This window comes from Mercenaria mercenaria, chromosome 17 (genome assembly GCF_021730395.1).
Source record: "Mercenaria mercenaria strain notata chromosome 17, MADL_Memer_1, whole genome shotgun sequence".
Classification (NCBI taxonomy): Eukaryota; Metazoa; Mollusca; class Bivalvia; order Venerida; family Veneridae; genus Mercenaria; species Mercenaria mercenaria.
In genome coordinates, this window is record NC_069377.1 from 13,625,982 (window position 1) to 13,643,428 (window position 17,447).

The following is a 17,447-nucleotide window of genomic DNA, read 5'->3' on the forward strand; positions in this document are numbered from 1 at the left end:
AGATAGATAGATAGATTTGTTATTGCCATTTTTTTTTCAAATAAACTAAACGGTTGGCTCTCGACCCTATTACATGCATTACTAGTATTAACTGGGCAGTTAAGCGATCTTGAGGTGACATAAAACGTTTATAGGCTTTAATGGCAAGACACAGTTCATAATTAATCTCAAAAATAAACGAGTATAGCTTTTCAACATGGCTCTGATAACATTAACCAAGAATGAAAATTTACTAAATAAGTTATTTAAAAAAGATGACTAATTATTCAAGTGGAAGTCAGTCAAGACTTACGAAGTAATGTTGAAATGAAACATCCTAAATACGAAACAAAAGTCGTAAGAAAATAAATATAACTTTGCAAATCTTCAAAATATCTGCCTCTTCTTTGAGAATTTTCAAAATGTTGCTTTTTATTGTGTACAAAAAAAACAACATTATCTTGAGCCCCACCACCCGCTGGTAAAAGCTGCACGCCTTCAGATTTGTTGAATTATACCCGAAATTTAGAAAATACTTTCATAAGTCAGGAATTGCAATTTACTGTGGTTCTGTGTATTTATGGAACTTTCTATCTACAAAACACTCTTAATCAATAAGATAATGCAGAAAAATCCCAAAAGCGTTAGTTAAGTGCAAAATAAGAAGTATTAAGCAATATTTTACACGATTCACATTAAAATATTTAATTAAACAGTACTGGTTTATCATTATCGACGTCTTGATACATTTTTTGTACATTAATTGCTATCTGTTTAAAAAAATGAACATTGAAAGATCATCTGGAGCAGGAATGTCCAATATTGCGAATACCGAGGCAGACAACGGCGTTGCTTATTCAGCTCATCCGCAATTAATATAAAATATTTCGTGACATAAATCCCCTTGCTTAGTCATACCTTATCATTTCGACAGTTTGCTCTTTTCATAAGGTCCATATTAAGGGAAATTCCGTTTACCTTCATACATAAAATATAAAATCACATGCAATTATAACATAACAGAGTCAATGATGATTTTACACTTAGTACTGAAACAAGTTATACACATAATCGTCTCTTGTTTGTTGAAACGCAACATGTCTATGCTATATACATATTTCTAAGAAATCAAGTAAACTATTTTTTTCATGAATTTGCCAGTTACAGGCTTGCCCCTTGCTCTTTAATGACATTTAGTATCTGAAATTAAATAAAAAAGAGACATAAAAATATAAAGTATATAAATCAAGTGGTAGCAATTTAATCGAAATCCTTCTAAAGCACACTCGAGCTAAAACAAATTAGTATAAGCTTAAGCACACACGACATACACACTTACATAATCCCAATAATTAAGTTCGTTTTTATAAATTACTCAAACGTTAAGACAAATATAGTATTACAATTTTGATAAAATCAAATGGTACAGAGACATCATTTCATTCATTTACGACTTCTACCAATTTTAAAACGTCACAAAAATACTCATAAAATTAATATTGCTTTTTTTCTTCTATAAAACGAGCAAATATCGTTTTCTAGAAGAGTACAGACATGTAGAGCAACTACTGTCTTTCATTTGATTATTGGTCAACTATCAAACCAAATTTGAATTTGTTTCAAAGATACGATATAGAAAATTCTTCTGTTTTCTGTCATTATCATTCTGCCTTATAACGGAATTCGCTTGTTTGTAAATTCTAAATAATTATGTTATTTTAGTTAATTTTTAAAACTGGGTTAAGGCCGTTAAACAAACAAAATGATATCATTGCATCATTCGATTTCGTGAAAATTTCAGTATGTTATTAGTAAAATCCTTTGGAAGCATAGAATGCAAGCAAGCAAAACAAAAAGCAGACTCGATAGACTTTGGAGGCGGTACTTTTTGTTCTTGTGTTATGATATTAACTGAGAGTTGGAACTAGAACATAAATCATTATGATAGTTCTTTATTAAACTGATACCATTTGGATGTAACTAAAAGTAATTTTAAGACTCAGTGCTAGCAACACATAAAATTACAGCTGAAGCAAACTGGAACTGTCAGCCACACGGCAGACTAAATAATACCACCGGGACATCTCCTTTTTGTACGAAATGATAGACCTCTTTATAAATTTTAAGACGAAAACGGGCAACAACTCCACCAAAAAGATGGTGAATCGCAACTTAAGTTGAATATGACCTATAGTTTATATTCATACCAAATATGAATTAAATTCAATATCTACCGATGCATTACCAAACATACATATACATAAAACTATCCATCAACGCATACCCACACATACATATACATACAATTATGTGATCACACTTACCCACGCATAAAATCTATATGCATCACTGCTGGCTTCTCTAATGCGGTTTTGGTTGCCATTATATTTTCCAAGGATCTCCATCACTCTTTGTTTCTTTTGTTTGTTTATTTCCTTCTTTTGTATCATTTTCATTCTGTTCAGCACAGATTCCCTTTCCGCGAGTTCTTTAAGACGTTTTTGAACTGAAGCCCATTCCTGGTGACAGAAAAGTGAATTTATGAAATATTCTGAAAATACGTTACACAATTAATAATTTCTAATAGCAGTTTATGGTTAATATTATACAATTACACCTTTTGGTAAGTTCGATATGTGGATTTATCGACCTGATAAAAGCAATATCGACCGATATCGACCGAACCTAAAAGGCAACAATTGTTTTATTATTAAATCCAGCCTACTTATAAGTATAAACATTCTATACAAATATCTGAGCTTTTGGTCATTTTTCGTGGTAAATTGTGTACGTCGCATTGTTTTGACGTCAAACCGTGATGACATCACAGCTGGAGGTCAATACGTGTTTTTGGCTCAGCCTTCGAGTCAATACGACTTTTTATCATTGATCATGTGACTACATCTAGACCAATGGAAAGGACTTTAAATATAGATTTAATAATAATACATTTTGTCGTTTCCATTGTATGGTAATGCAGATATTCAGTGATCTTCTTACAATCATATCAACTCTTGAAGAATGGTTCAAATCCGATATGAAACTTTACATGTCAAAGCCAAAATACAGTAACGTGTAATAAGGTTTAACTTATTTTTCATGCAACTGCGGTTAAACTTTATTTCATCAAAAATAATGTATTGTACAATATTTCAGAAAAAAAAAATACTATTAAAACCTATATGAAGATCCTTTGGAAGCATAGAATGCCACCAAGCAAAATAATAGTAGACTCGGTTTGATTTAGTGTGTTCACGAGAGGTAATGGAAAATGCAACACCCCTCTCGCCCCCCTAGCACCGGCTTAAAGGAACTCTATTATAAAGATATTGAATGGACTCCATGATCCCAAAGGACCAGGAAATATGACAACACTAATAATTTATATCACTACAGTCAGACCAGAGAGTACGTATGGTTGTCTATAGTTATTAGAATAAGTATTGTTACCAAATCAGCGACATCGGATTCCCCCAACAGCACTAGCAAGGATTTAAACACGTCCTCTACTTCCACAGGTGGATGGTGCAAAGCCAGCACATCTCTGTGAGCTTTTTCCAATGCTGAGCCTCTAAGTGCAGTCAGCTCTTCTTTCAATTTTCTGACAGTTTCAATCTCTTTTGTAACAGCAATTTTGTTTCTATAGCGACTGACAAGATCTAAGGTTTTTATTGTTACCCCTAAGTGTCTTCTCAGTTTACAATCTCGAAGTTCTGAAAAAAATATTCGCAAAAGCGTATGCCACTGATACATCGGCTTTACCACATTATTGCATCTGATGTGACAAATGACAAATTGTTGCATCACTAAAATCACGATTGTTCCTTTTTAAAGGAGGCTTTAAAAGGATGTTATACAAATGTTGGTGTTATATATTCACAAAACTTTTTTTGATAATTCATAATGCTTACTACCCTCCTCCATAGACTGTTTTGAGTGATATTATGATTGAATTCTTATAATATATACTATTCATATAAGGCCGATGTATGCTATTTCGGCAATCTTCAGCCATCTTCGACGATCTTTGGCTGTTACGTAGCTCATAGCTGTCCGTACTAATTAGACATGGTCGAATTGACATACGGAGAATATGTAACTTTACGGATTTAGTAGATTGTCAAGGTTTCACATTTATGAAATACTCACTGTCTTTACATCTAAGAAAATCTAGAACAGTCTTTGCAGCCATAATGTCTTCATCATTTGAAGGTATTTTGAGCTTCAAACATTTGTCTAAACATTGCTCTGTATCGCTTATTTTTTTCTTCCATTGTCTTGGGTCAACATTCTCAGAAATACAGTCGTCTAATTTCTTTTTAGCATTTTTGACATCTGCCTATGAAAAGATGATCAATATCTACTATAAATAAAACGCATCAAACAAAATAAAGTTAAATAAAAGATAATCTATTCGACTGAATGACACATTGAAAAACCTAGATTACACGTTTGTCAGAAGAATTGTGTTAAATGGAAGGAGATATTGGAAGAAGGGTCTGTTCAACATAACATGATAAAAATAAACTGTAAGCCAGGATCTTAAAAAGAGCAATTAAATATTTTGATGCCTTTATCATGGGGACATTTTTATCAAAATACAAAATTTACAGTGTACATACCGAGGAGTCAAAACGAAAGAAGTCTGTCAAGGGCTTACACTCCCGTTCACCGATATCTAAAGATTTTGATTGTATAAAATACCTTACCTTGACCGTTTTGTAAGCTAAAGTTGACAAGAGATAGTTGCAAATATTTCTCTCCTGTTGATTGCCTGTAGTCACTCGATGTATGGACAAACCAAATTCTCCCTCTGTTGGTATAGCCGCAGATATGTGTAGCTGCTGAAGTTGTGTCACCTCTATTTCAATATTGTCATCAAAGGTTATCCTCTGACCTCCGACTTCCCCGTATATATGGGCACGGTATGTTAGCTTCATTTCTCTGAGGAGTTGAAATTTGATGCTGGTTTTCTTCTCGTTTGGATTGACTGGGATAAGCCCACTCAGTTTTGATGGGATTAACAGTCCCGCTTCGACAGAGACAGGTCCAGGGCCCCATCCGATTCTGCTACATTCCAGCGGTAAGAGATTCCGGTCTGTCATTTCCTTATCACAGATCAATCTAAACTCACAGAGACGGAGGGCTGGAGATTTGTATGGACCTCCATATATCACAAGCTTATAGGTACCTCGTGCAGGAAACCGTATATCAAAAACAAACATTTCTGCTCCTCTTGAATTGAAAACCATTCGAGACATGTTTTTTTCTTTCTGAAATCCATTTTTGGAGTCATTTTCCGTGTCTTTCAAAAACAACTCGTAGTTCAACATAATCATGTGGGCATTCGCAGGCTTTCCCTTCAATTCTACCTTGCAGAAGCCTTCTTCACTATACAAAATGCATTTTTGCTCGCTGGTCAGTTCAAAATTAACCCCAAAGAAGGGAGGCAGAAGGTATGGCATTTCTAGAAAATGTTCCTTTGAATGGACAGTAGAAGATGGTTTTACTAGTTGCCATTGTGGATCTGACGCATAACATTCGTAAATAAAATTCTCTGGGTCGGGCATAAAATATCTCTCTTGGAATGTATTTCTCACCACACCGGCGGATGCGCTCTCCTTTTTGGACATTGTTGTGCCATCCACTTCAACCTTTACCCAGCCGTCGAGATTATGTCCATATAGAGCTCTGCAAACCCAGAATGGGTGGACGAGTTGCCAGCCACATTCAACGTGCACTGCATTCCATGATGCTTCTGGGACATTTTTGTTACCCGGTTCATAGCCGGCTGCTTTAACATAACCTTTGATAATCACACACTGAAGGCCAGCTTTCCTAAAGAATAGAAACATATTGATAAAGTTAGTATAAGACTTCTTTCACAGCTAGTCGCACTATTTAATGATATAAATATTTATATACAACCAATAACAAAACAGAGTACAAAGGCAGCTTGTTCTTAAATAAAGTGAAATCAAAATCAAGTTCAATCGGATAGAAACAGTATTTCATTAAATCCGCCCGCACCTGATGGTGTTGCGATAAAATTGTTACAAAATACTTAAGCTGTAAAAGGCGAGATATATCTCCTGATATACTCCTTTATTATCAAGACTTTAACATCAATGTGATGATTAGCACTGGTGTGACATGAAATGATAAATTTATTTGGGCTCATACTTATGAATTTTGAACGAAATAAAAAAAATCTTACTGTATCTTTGTGTATCTTTATATATCAAATATATATTTACCTGACTTAATCAGGGGTTTTAGCATTCCTAAATCAATGTAAACTAAATTTCAAATTAAGTTCAATAACAATAAATGTTTGTATAAATACATAAAATTAAATACAAAGTAACGAACATTTAATTAATGATGATAAATCCACACAGACTGTTTCTTACTATAAATAAATTTTTGAAGAAAACAACGTTAGAACAAAAATGTATTACTAATGATGTACAAGATTCGTACAGATTACAGTGAAATGATAATTGTTTTTATGCTTTTCATTAGAATAGAACTTTATATTATTTCTAAATCGAAAAAAATCGATAGCCTAGTGGTAGAGCCTCCGCATCGAATACGGGAGGTCATGGGCCCGATCCCTGGCCGCGTCAAACCAAAGACATGAAAAATGGTATCAGTAGCTCACTAGCTTAGCGCTCAGCATAAAAAGGAAATCTGGCTTCTCTCATGCCCGCGTAGCGATGTAATCCATCAGGAGTGAGGTGTCGTGCGTAATTAAGATAAGTTGTAAACCTTGCTTCACAATCGTCCTAAAATAAATTAGTATTGATTAAAAAATTAAATCCGCATGAATCTAAATGACAACGTATCCGTCTGGCCTACCTGCATAATATGGTGTAACACGTTGTGTATGTCATCCTATTCTCTTTGAGATACTGCATAAGACCGCGTGGTGTATCAGTTGTTGCTACACCATAGTCCACACCATCCATCGGTCGATTGCTCATCCATGCTACAATAGCTCGGGCAGTTTTCATGTTCTTGAATCTGTCATTTTCGAATGGTTTCTTGAGATACTGAACAAGATCCTTGAAAGAGTCTAGATGCGACGAACTTGCCTTTGAGAAGAACAAAAATTATTTTATCCAAACATAGGCAAACAGATTTAAAGTCTGAAACAGTCAAATATTTAAAACAGCTGACTGTGACTGGCCAGAAAGTTGACCAAAATGGAAAAGAAATTTATTTATGTTTACAATGTCATATTATAATTGTACGTAAATTTTGAAACTTTGGCCACCACCTTTTAATGTTTAAAATATTTAATTGTACAATTTATCTAAATATAAATACTAATTTTGCATGGTTGTCAACGTCATCAAACAGGAGATTGGGCCTTGCGCTTCTTGTAGGATTTGAGGTATAACTTGCTGTATCGGACAAAGTGTCTATATCAATGTCATCGTCGTCGACGGCAATTTCTGTTTTGAATAAATCAGCGTCATCGCTAGCATTGTTGAAATCTTCATCTTCAAACCATTTGTCTTTGGGTTTAATACGTCCGTCCACCTGATCTGATGGTGTTGGCTCAGGATACCCATCTTCCTTAGCTTGTATTTCGTTCTAAAGGAAACAACAAATGAAAATGAGTATTTTCTTTAGGAAAACCCGTATACAATTGATGCACTTCGCGTCCCTTATTCGCCGTTTGATAAACAACATACTAATTCCCTTTATAAAAATTTCGCGTTTTGTAATTGTTTCTTATTACAGAGATATGTACTTTTATTTTGTGATTTGCTAACGGTTTAACACGCTTGCGCCCTGATCTAGTATACTTTCTCTTATATTTCATTCATTTAATATTCAATTTGACAGAGTACCATATAAAGTGTGGAATATCTATAAATCAAAACACATGAACGTATGCACGCACGCACACGTACACTCACACGCGTACGCGCATATGCACACGCACACGCACACATGTGAATATTACGAAATCTAGAAAGTGACTGTTTCCTATCAACAGGAAACTATTAAGATTCGGTACAAACGTGCAAGTGCCTTTGTTTGCACAAGAAAATGAATAATAATTGAGTACTAAATAGATATCAGTTCCTTACATGGTGTCTTAGGAGATACAAATATGCCAAGTGAAGTATTACCGGACGAAGAAGATTATCTAACGTGTCAATGAAGTAATCAATTACCCAATGAGGTCATGTTTTATCACGACATTATCACGAAACACTTACTAAGACAGACATGCAGCGATATTTATTTTGAAATTTGAAATTTATTGTAGACATATTGTGATGCATGTCTTACCTCATCTTTCCCTTTGTCTATCTGTATATCAATACAATCAGAGGCAAAATCTGCAGTTGTCTCTCTGGGTGGTGGAGGAGGTGGAGTAGGTGTTCTTGGCGGTGGTGATTTAACCGTGACGGGAGTTGAGCCCCCACATCCCATTGTCAGTCTGTTTTTTATGTATTCTGATAAAAAGCCAGTTTTTCGTAAAAACAGAGTAATATGAAAATACCATATGAAGAAATATCTATCTCTATCAATATCTAACTTTCTCTTATATTTCATGCATTTCATCAATTTGAGTACCATAATAATAAAGTGTGGAAGTGTGAAATTTCCATAAAGTATTTAATGTCTTTTATGAAATAAAGTAATATAAAAAAAGAGAGTAAATACGTACTTGTACCATAAATTCGCAAAAAAGTACATGTACTTCCTTTAAAAAAAAGCCCGGATGCATAGACGTGTTTTCTCTTGTACGATACTACGATATTGGGTTTTAAACCACACAGATACAGAGCAGTTTACGATTGGTGTCTTTCAATATTCCAGGTACCGATCTTGATATTCTCCTACACAGACAGTCCTTTTTTGGTAGAACCACGAGTTTTCTGAAAATCGGTTAAACGGTTGGTCTATTTGCATGAAAGACCTATACATCTCTTGCGAGATATTGGACACACTTTAGTGAGGGTCGAATTTATCTGTAAATACTTATGCTACTGTGGTATATTGACTTTATTAAAAATGATTTTTTTTTTCTAGTTTTCCTTATTTTCTGTATTTATCTAATAAGACCATATAAGATAGTTTGTGTTCATCTGTAATCAAGCAGGATTTACTAGAGCTTCTACTATTTACAATTCTTGATACGGATTATAACGTACAACCTTAACGTAAAAATACCAAGACGGTAAGGGAACATATTTCCTGAATTAATTTAATTAATATGCTATCATAAATCACTGACAAAAATGTACCAACATACCTTATCTTTTCATCCAGTGGTCTAAAGTCTGACTAAATTTTTTTTTCACCTTTATTTCAACCCTCCATCGATTATTTATTTTCAATAAATTGATTTAGATGGAGAATTCTTTAAAAGAACAAGGAAGTCGAATCGTATCTTTAAAGTTATCTGCCAATAGGGAACTTAAAATAAAGCTTTTAATCTAACGAACGAAAAAAAAAATCGTTCAGGATCAGAAAACATTAAACAGACTTGGAAATATTTCATTTTTCAGTTTGTTGACTACGTTTACCTAAGTTTCCGCCATAAATTATTTCTGCATCTTTGTGTAATAAATATTAAATTCTCTCATAGGTAAGAGCCCGCTATATCATCTCTCATTAAGTTACTGGCCATTATTCTTGGACAAAAAGTATTTATTTGATAATATTTGGTTTCTATATGGTTGCTCGAAAGAAAGTTTGAAGGCAGGAATGATAGCAATATAGCTTATCATACAATTTTTTTTAAACATCAGTGACAATATATCAATCTGCCAATGTGTCTTGGTTGAAAAAATGTGTTGAGTCCGTTCCCTAAATATTCAGGCTACTAGCTGAATTAACATTTTACAATAAGATTTATTATATCTTTTCGAAGTACAGCGTAAGCACTTCATTTGTGTACAGCATTTATGACATTATTATTTTTGTTGAATAGTATAGAATTAGTATTTTGTTGCCAGAAGTACAGCATGAGTACGTATTTAGACCCCTTTCATATTCATATGCAAACAAAGTATAGAATTGATGATTGGTGTTTTGTTGTAGCGTTTTATTGTTGTTTTGTTAGAAATGCATTAGTTGATTTGCATTATATTTTTGTACTGTTTCTATACTAATAGAATCTTGTTAAAAAACTGGTATTCAATAATAGTGTTCAAAATTGGGTTTTCCCTTTTTGATATAGGTTAATGCCTAGATCTTTCTCTTGTCTTGAGCTAACATGAATATTTTATTCTGAATTTGAACTGAAGGATTAAGTTTAATTAATAACATTTTATTTCATTCGTTAAAAGGCATACAATAATATCAACAAGAAATGTAGCAGATTTTAATGGACTGGGCCACGAGTTTATAACACAACAGTTTTTTATGTCTATGAATAATAGATTATTGATAGACTGAAGGAATTAATATATTAAAATTGTATTTTCAAAGATCATCAGTAAATGTTTTGAAACATTGTTAGCAATGTGTTGGCCAGAACGTGACAAAATTAATTGATAATTGATAAAATATGATGAAGGCTGTTACCCATCACTTTTTGAAACTAAAAGCCATTTTTTTTTTTCAAAAAAAAGGAAAAAAAAGGATTCTAACATGACCAGCAAATAACCTACATACATGTAGAACAAAATCTATCTCGGGTTATTCTGCAATAAACCACTCGCGTGCAATGACGTCATTCGATCCAGGTGCGTAGCACGGTCGTAAAAAGTAGTTACCATTTTTTCTAACACTGTTGATACTAGTATGTCGTGTTAGAATCGAAATAATAAGTTCCCAAGAGTGATTTATCGTAGAATAACCCGAGTTTCTCGTTCTTATGCGAAACAATATATCACGAAGGCCGTAGGCCTGAGTGATATATTCTTACGCATAAGAACTCAAAACGATAAACCACGTTTGGGAACTTATTATTTCTTAAATATGTCTCTAAGTATGAAAGAGGTCTCAGTATTTAGAGGATCCTCTGTGGCAAAGTGGTTAAAGTCACTGACTGGATCACTTGCCTTCACCTAGGTTGTAGAATTCTTTCATGAAAGGAAGTCGTTCAGCCGAATTACGGAATGTCGATGGTAATATCCATGTTTCCGCGAATGCCTGAACAAATACACAGCTAGAGCAGGCAGCACCTTGGTTCTTTCTCCGCCACCACAATCAAAAGAGGTCGCCATATGACTTTAATTGTGGTGGTGTGACTCTTAATCCAACAAAAATAAAAATAAACTAAATACTAAATGTTATAATAATTGAAAAGAGGGCTTTAAAATGTATTATTTTAGTATTCCTTTAGATGATCAAAATGGCGTTGTCTTTACAGATCCAGGCGAATTAGAATCAATATGTAATTAGTTTGTACCAAGCGGATATTCAGATTGGATCAGAAACTTTTTGTTTGTTTGTTTGTTTGTTTTGGGTTTAACGCCGTTTCTCAACAGTATTTCAGTCATGTAACGGCGGGCAGTTAACCTAACCAATCTTCCTGGATTCTGTACCAGTACAAACCTGTTCTCCGCAAGTAACTGCCAACTATCCCACATGAATCAGAGGTGGAGAACTAATGATTTCAGACACAATGTCGTTCATCAAATATTCACGGAGAACATACGCCCCGCCCGAGGATCGAACTCACGACCCCGCGATCTGTAAACCAACGCTCTACCTACTGAGCTAAACGGGCGGGCGGATCAGAAACTGATAACACTATAAGAGTAAGCGTTGTTGACAATTTTGCTCAAGTGAAACTGTTCTGGTTAGACGGTTAAGGAAGGCGTGGAAAGTACAAACAGCATTGAAATAAACCGCTACAAGTTCAGCGAAAGGAGTCTCGAATCGTTGGTTTTATTTGTTAGTAAGGGAGGGCATAATAAAGATCATTTAGATATCATAGACCGACTTATTTCAGTAACTCGTAAAGCAAATCAAGATACATTTATTACAACCATAGACACGGATACGCATTCAGTCTCTTTCATCAATACAGTACCCATGTCATAATGAGCTGAACAGACACAGACAACACAAAACAGGATCTTGTAACGGAAGAAATAGAAACACCAGCGACTAGTTATACTGATACAGAAAGTACAACCGAAGAACAGCAAAGGGATATAAAAGTGGACAAACGGAAAGAAAATCACTTTTAACAACCGAAGAAATTAAACATTTCTCCGGCAAACTGAAGCAAGACAGTCCCGACTGAAACACGTCGCCAATCGACCTCTGGGATTTCGGAGGTCAGTACATTTTCTATATTTTCTACGCGACTCATATGATGTTTTATAGCCAAAAGGCAATATATCTGCTCGTATTTAAGTTAACTTCAACAATTGATGAATTGTTAAAGATGAAGAATTTCAATGTCAAGCTGAAGGAAAAACAGTGGGATATTGTATGAAAATTTAGATAAATTCGATACACTCTTTTGCCAGTTCAGATGATGGATCAGAGCCATCCATTCACATTGTAGGAACGCATTTTCACCAGGTGGAAGAAGAACAGGATCAAAGAAAAGAGAAAGCAGTAAGGGAACTATTTGATAGTACAAATATGATACACCATATCCAGCCAGTAGCTTTCAAGAAATTATGCACAAATTATTAGCGTTCTCTGTCTTATGGTATATAGTCATTTCTCCATAACCCTGGTATATGCAAAGCAAGACAGCATTACAATAAAACTTTTGGCATAGCAGTGTTGCTTGTCGTGTCTTACTGTCATTGTATCAAGTTGCTGTATGACCAAGGGATCGCAATGTTGTAATTTTATGTCAGTTTTTCCATATATCTTGATGCATTGTTGCTGTTAATATAATTGCTTGTGGAAAGATTACCTTCAACATTGAATATGATAATTCGATATGACCAAAGATGTTATGACAGTGGTATATGATATATAGTAGGGCTTCATGACATTACAGTCCAACATGTAGAGGTTAATTCAAGCTTTATTTAACGTCAGATATAATGAGCTACAAAGCAAAGCTATGGTGACTGATCTGTGCCATTTCGTTATTTTGTTCTGTCGCTCCGAGAACCGTCGCCCCGCCCGAACGTCGTCCTTTCTTCTGCCGGATTGATATGATTGTATTATTAAACTGAAGATAACAGGTGGTACTAATAATGAATAGTTATGATATACTTGTCCGTCCACAACGAAGAGTTACTATTTTCACCCCCCCACCCACCCCGGCCACGATCCTTCACCCTTCAATCCAGCACGGGGTCTATCTTTCAAATAAAGCTTATTTAACGATATATAGATAAAGGGCAATATGCGTATGTCCAACCGTCCGTCCGTCTAATTTTGGCCAGACTATATTTCTGCCGTACATTTGGAAAACCTCATTTAGGCAGATTCTCGCAAGCAAACGTAAGATCTCTGTCTGAAAGGTCAAAGTCACACTTGGCTGACTGGGTTGGGCAAGGGTCGTGCTCACAAGAATTCATTTCACTGGGGCAAGCATATAATATTTTCCCAATGTACGACCAAAAAATAGACGGACGGACGGGCAGGCTTTCGCACGCATATTGCTCTCTATTTATCTGTCATAAAAATCATGTAATTTAAAAGTGTCTGACGGATTGAATGTTGGGGTGGGGGTGATGGGGTGGGGTGAGAGTGAGCAATTTCCTCCAGTAACACGTTATGGAACTAACAAATACACCATTACTTTTAAATCTTACTAACTTTTATTTCCAATTTAATTATGACATTCCGGATGGCGACATGACGACATTGGGCGGCGGGGCGACATTCGGCAGGGCGACGTTCGGAGCGGCTCCATACCTACGTTTTTCGTTGCTTTGCTGCGACAGATCAAAATAATGATGGATTAAATCGGTCACCATATAATACTCATATGACAAAGCAGGTTTCCAGTATCAGCCACTTACCTTCCTGGGTTCAATCCTTTTATGTGTACAAAATAAGAGAGAAAGTATTTGGTATAACGCGGCCTGGTATCGAACTTCTGACCCCCTGAACTCAAAGCGGACACTGTTCCATTAAACTGTTGAAGAAGCCATGGCATTCTGACAGTGTTACACGACGTTATGGCAGTACTACATGACATTACAATTTTTGTGACATAAGGTGGATTTTTACAGCCCCTGCAAACATTTTCAATGTTTTATGTTTGTTTTGTTTTCCTCTCATAAGTTACTTGTGGAGAACAGGTCTGTACTGATACATAAACCAGGAACAATGGTCAGGTTAACTGCCCGGCGTTACAGAACTGAATCTGTATGAAAACAGAACCTGTTTTACAGCTGTAAAACGTCTGCAAAAGACCTGGTTTTTGAAATAAGAGCTGTAAAAGACCTGTAAGTGGAGAATTACCAGATGAAACTTACAGGTGTAAAACAATTGCAGGTCTCAAAAATACAGCTGTAAAAGTTTTAGTTGCAAGTTACAGCTGTAAAATGGTCATATCTAAAAATTACAGCTGTAACTTTTTTGGAGGGAAACATGAGTACTGTCAGCCATCTTTAATGCATTTTGGCGGGATATAACTGGAATTCACAGAGACAGAACATCATCAAAAATATTGGAATTTTAGCCATTATCGAGTAAATGCAAATGTTTAATTATCTAATACAATTGTAAAAAGACATGTGTAAGCACATGCATTAACAATTTACTCTTTATTTGAAACTGATGAGTTTAAAGCAAAAATAACTACATGATTGTCATATGTTTTCATGACACAGAAAGTTTTATAAACAAGATATAATGCAAAGTTTCTACTTTGTATCCACTCTTTAATTTTGCGATTTTTATACTAGAAACGTGTTTGATATTGTTTTTTACTTTCTAGATAATTTATTTTGCCATTTGTGTAGTAACTGCTACTCTTTCTAGACTTACAATATTCATCCTAAAACTTTTTGTGCTTCTGCTTTCGTCCCTTAAAATAATGTTCTCTTTATCAACACCTGTTATATTTCTACAGGTGTAACTTTTAGGCATATTTACAGCTGTATCTTTTTTCATTTTTACAACTGTAATTTACGGCTGTTGTACAGCTGTAAATTGAAATATACAACTGTAAAATCAATATTGTTATATAAGTTATACAGGTGTAAAGTTGAAATAAGCATGACTGTAATTTTGAACAAAAATACAGGTCTTTTACAGCTGAAAAATTTCATACAGGCAGTAATGTCGAAAAAACGATGTTAAACCCAAAACAAAAATAAGACTCTAGAATTTTCACTGTTTAAAACGTGGTCACGTCGAGTCCACCTATATTTCTATAGAGGGTCAGTTAATTTTTATGTCGATATCCGATATGAATAGATGGTCGATGTGACACCCCCCCCCCCCCGGTCACCCCCACGAAAAATATGTGAGTCAGTATTATAAATGTCATTCAAGCAGCGTCGCACGATATTAGGACTGTGTCAAACAGAATTATGACACTGGTACATTATAACAGTGCTTTTAAAATGGCATTATGGCAAACTATTTTCTAACATCTATGTACTGACCTCCAGATTTTGGCTAAAATGATCTTTCTTAAAAGCTGAAGTTTGGTCATATTTTGAGCATTAGAATATGAGTTTTTGTTTCTAAACTACCTTGAAAATACCAATCAAGAAAAACAAAAAATGCCCGAGTCTGGAATCGAAGCAGCGCCGCTGCGGTAGTAACAATTTTCCTTCGGTCTTGACCAATACTCGGCAGAGGAATACGTATCTGCCTGCAAAATCCACGAGAGCCGAATCTGCTAGAAGCTTCGAATCTATTATAATGACCCTTATATTATATACATGTACTTCCAACTTTTTGTTTGTTATTTTATTATTGAACGCAATCTTCAACGTAAGATAAACTTAGTGCAGTGAGTATGTGCGCTTGTTTGTAGAACTGTGTCAGGTCATGCACATTGAACGAAAGTGGTCCGACAACATGCAATACAAAAGGTACAATACGGACTTTTTGTCTGTATGTTCATATTTTCGGAACCAGGGGCAATAAAAATGTCAGTGTAGAAACAACCATCTGGAGTTACTTCCCTCTTAACCTTATATAGGCCTATAATTATGTAAATAAGAACAGACATAGGGATGGGAGCCAGTCTATACACCTGTATGTTACGCTTGGTTTAAATTGCAAAAATGACCTCAATAGCTTTAAAGTAAAACACTCGCATCTTATACCTGTATTCAACCCTGAGTAGTCAGATATGAAAGATGTCAGTGTAGGATAGTTAACACGTGGGATATATAGGTAAGATCTAATTCTTTCATAACTTGCTCATGTTTTTATCACGATGTTAATAACTACTTTAGTCTTTACCTGCGTTAACTTAAACTGTTAAATACCGGAAAGGGATTTGAAAAGTACATGTATAACTACAAAATGTACATCAAGTTCTCTTGTGAAAAAGTGATATATCCAAAAATATGCGCTGAAGACATTAAATGACACAATTCTTTGCTGCACATGTGCAGTTTGATCAAGATTGGCCGCAGAAGTGTAACTCTTGCACATCCTTGATTAGAGAGGTCAGCGTATGACGCATTGATTTGTTTACTATCTGACTGCATGTAATTAATAGGTGTTTTCGAATGCCGGTAAAGGTGTTATAAAAAGTTACTATTAAAGAAAGTGATGTTTAGGTTTACAAATAAGATATCAAATTAACAGTAAGTACCAAAAGCTGATTTAAATCAATACATTTTAATGTATGTATTATCGTTTATATATTGACTTATTGGTAAATACTCCATTATTATGCGCCGTCATTTCGGAAGTTACTATGACGGTGGGTTTCTTGGAAACGCTGTCAAATTCTTAGTTTTGATTGGATTCTGAATCTGATCACGCGCACTTGTTAGGGAAAGAAGCGACCTCTGTCAGAAGTTTTTTTTTTTATAAAAATAGACAACGGAAAAAACCCATCGCACGTGGTCAAAAATACCTTATTTTGGTAAGCTTCAAAAGCAAGGAAATAGTGAATAGAAAAGTATAGAAAAGAAATATGTAATGATTTAACACCTTAAGTCAATAAAAATGCTTGTTTTGTCCGATTTGGGTGAAGCGCAAGCTGGCGCAAGAAATTCAAATGTAGGCATGCATTTCCTACGAAAACCGGAAGTGAATTTTTACGAAATCGTAATCTGTTTTCGGGATGTAAACAAAACGCCGAAAGTTGTTAAATTTGATAGATCTAAGCTTTCATTTAAACTTTTACCAAAATATAAATAGTAAATTTTACTAAGGATGTACTTTTAACGTGACTATTTGTGTTTTGCATATTGATGTGGCTACTTTGACATTTATTGTTTCCATTATTTCCAACACCTCCTGTGTTTTTATTTTACAATGTTTTAATCTTAGCACAAAATTAAAAGACAAAGTTGATTTCTGTTTCCAGTATAGATGTCTAAGCATACACCAGCGGTGTCAGGCTCCCAGAGTTTACCGTTGACGCT

At 34.9% G+C, this 17,447-nt stretch overlaps 4 protein-coding genes across 4 annotated transcripts in view; 1 reads left to right on the forward strand and 3 right to left on the reverse strand.

The window, feature by feature from the left end:
* Nucleotides 1–860: 860 nt before the first annotated feature.
* LOC123537148 (uncharacterized) lies at nucleotides 861–4,306 on the reverse strand. Its single transcript, XM_045320725.2, has 4 exons — nucleotides 4,129–4,306; nucleotides 3,430–3,692; nucleotides 2,304–2,498; nucleotides 861–1,179 (listed from the first exon to the last, which is right to left on the reverse strand). The coding sequence occupies exons 1-4, from the start codon at nucleotides 4,169–4,171 to the stop codon at nucleotides 1,141–1,143; spliced, it is 540 nt and encodes a 179-aa protein (XP_045176660.1). The 5' UTR covers nucleotides 4,172–4,306; the 3' UTR covers nucleotides 861–1,140.
* A 280-nt stretch (nucleotides 4,307–4,586) lies between these two features.
* On the reverse strand, nucleotides 4,587–5,834 carry LOC128550217 (lim and transglutaminase domain protein ltd-1-like). The gene has a single exon (XM_053528757.1). The coding sequence runs from the start codon at nucleotides 5,832–5,834 to the stop codon at nucleotides 4,587–4,589; it is 1,248 nt and encodes a 415-aa protein (XP_053384732.1).
* Nucleotides 5,835–6,113: 279 nt separating this feature from the next.
* Nucleotides 6,114–8,433, reverse strand: LOC123535944 (uncharacterized). The gene is made up of 3 exons (XM_045318709.2): nucleotides 8,290–8,433; nucleotides 7,312–7,581; nucleotides 6,114–7,076 (listed from the first exon to the last, which is right to left on the reverse strand). The coding sequence occupies exons 1-3, from the start codon at nucleotides 8,431–8,433 to the stop codon at nucleotides 6,837–6,839; spliced, it is 654 nt and encodes a 217-aa protein (XP_045174644.2). The 3' UTR covers nucleotides 6,114–6,836.
* Nucleotides 8,434–16,182: 7,749 nt separating this feature from the next.
* Nucleotides 16,183–17,447, forward strand: part of LOC123536612 (uncharacterized) — a 34,705-nt gene continuing 33,440 nt past the window's right edge. Inside the window, exon 1 of the mRNA XM_045319936.2 lies at nucleotides 16,183–16,239. The gene's annotated coding sequence lies outside the window, so the exon portion shown is untranslated. The remainder of the gene's footprint in view (nucleotides 16,240–17,447) is intronic.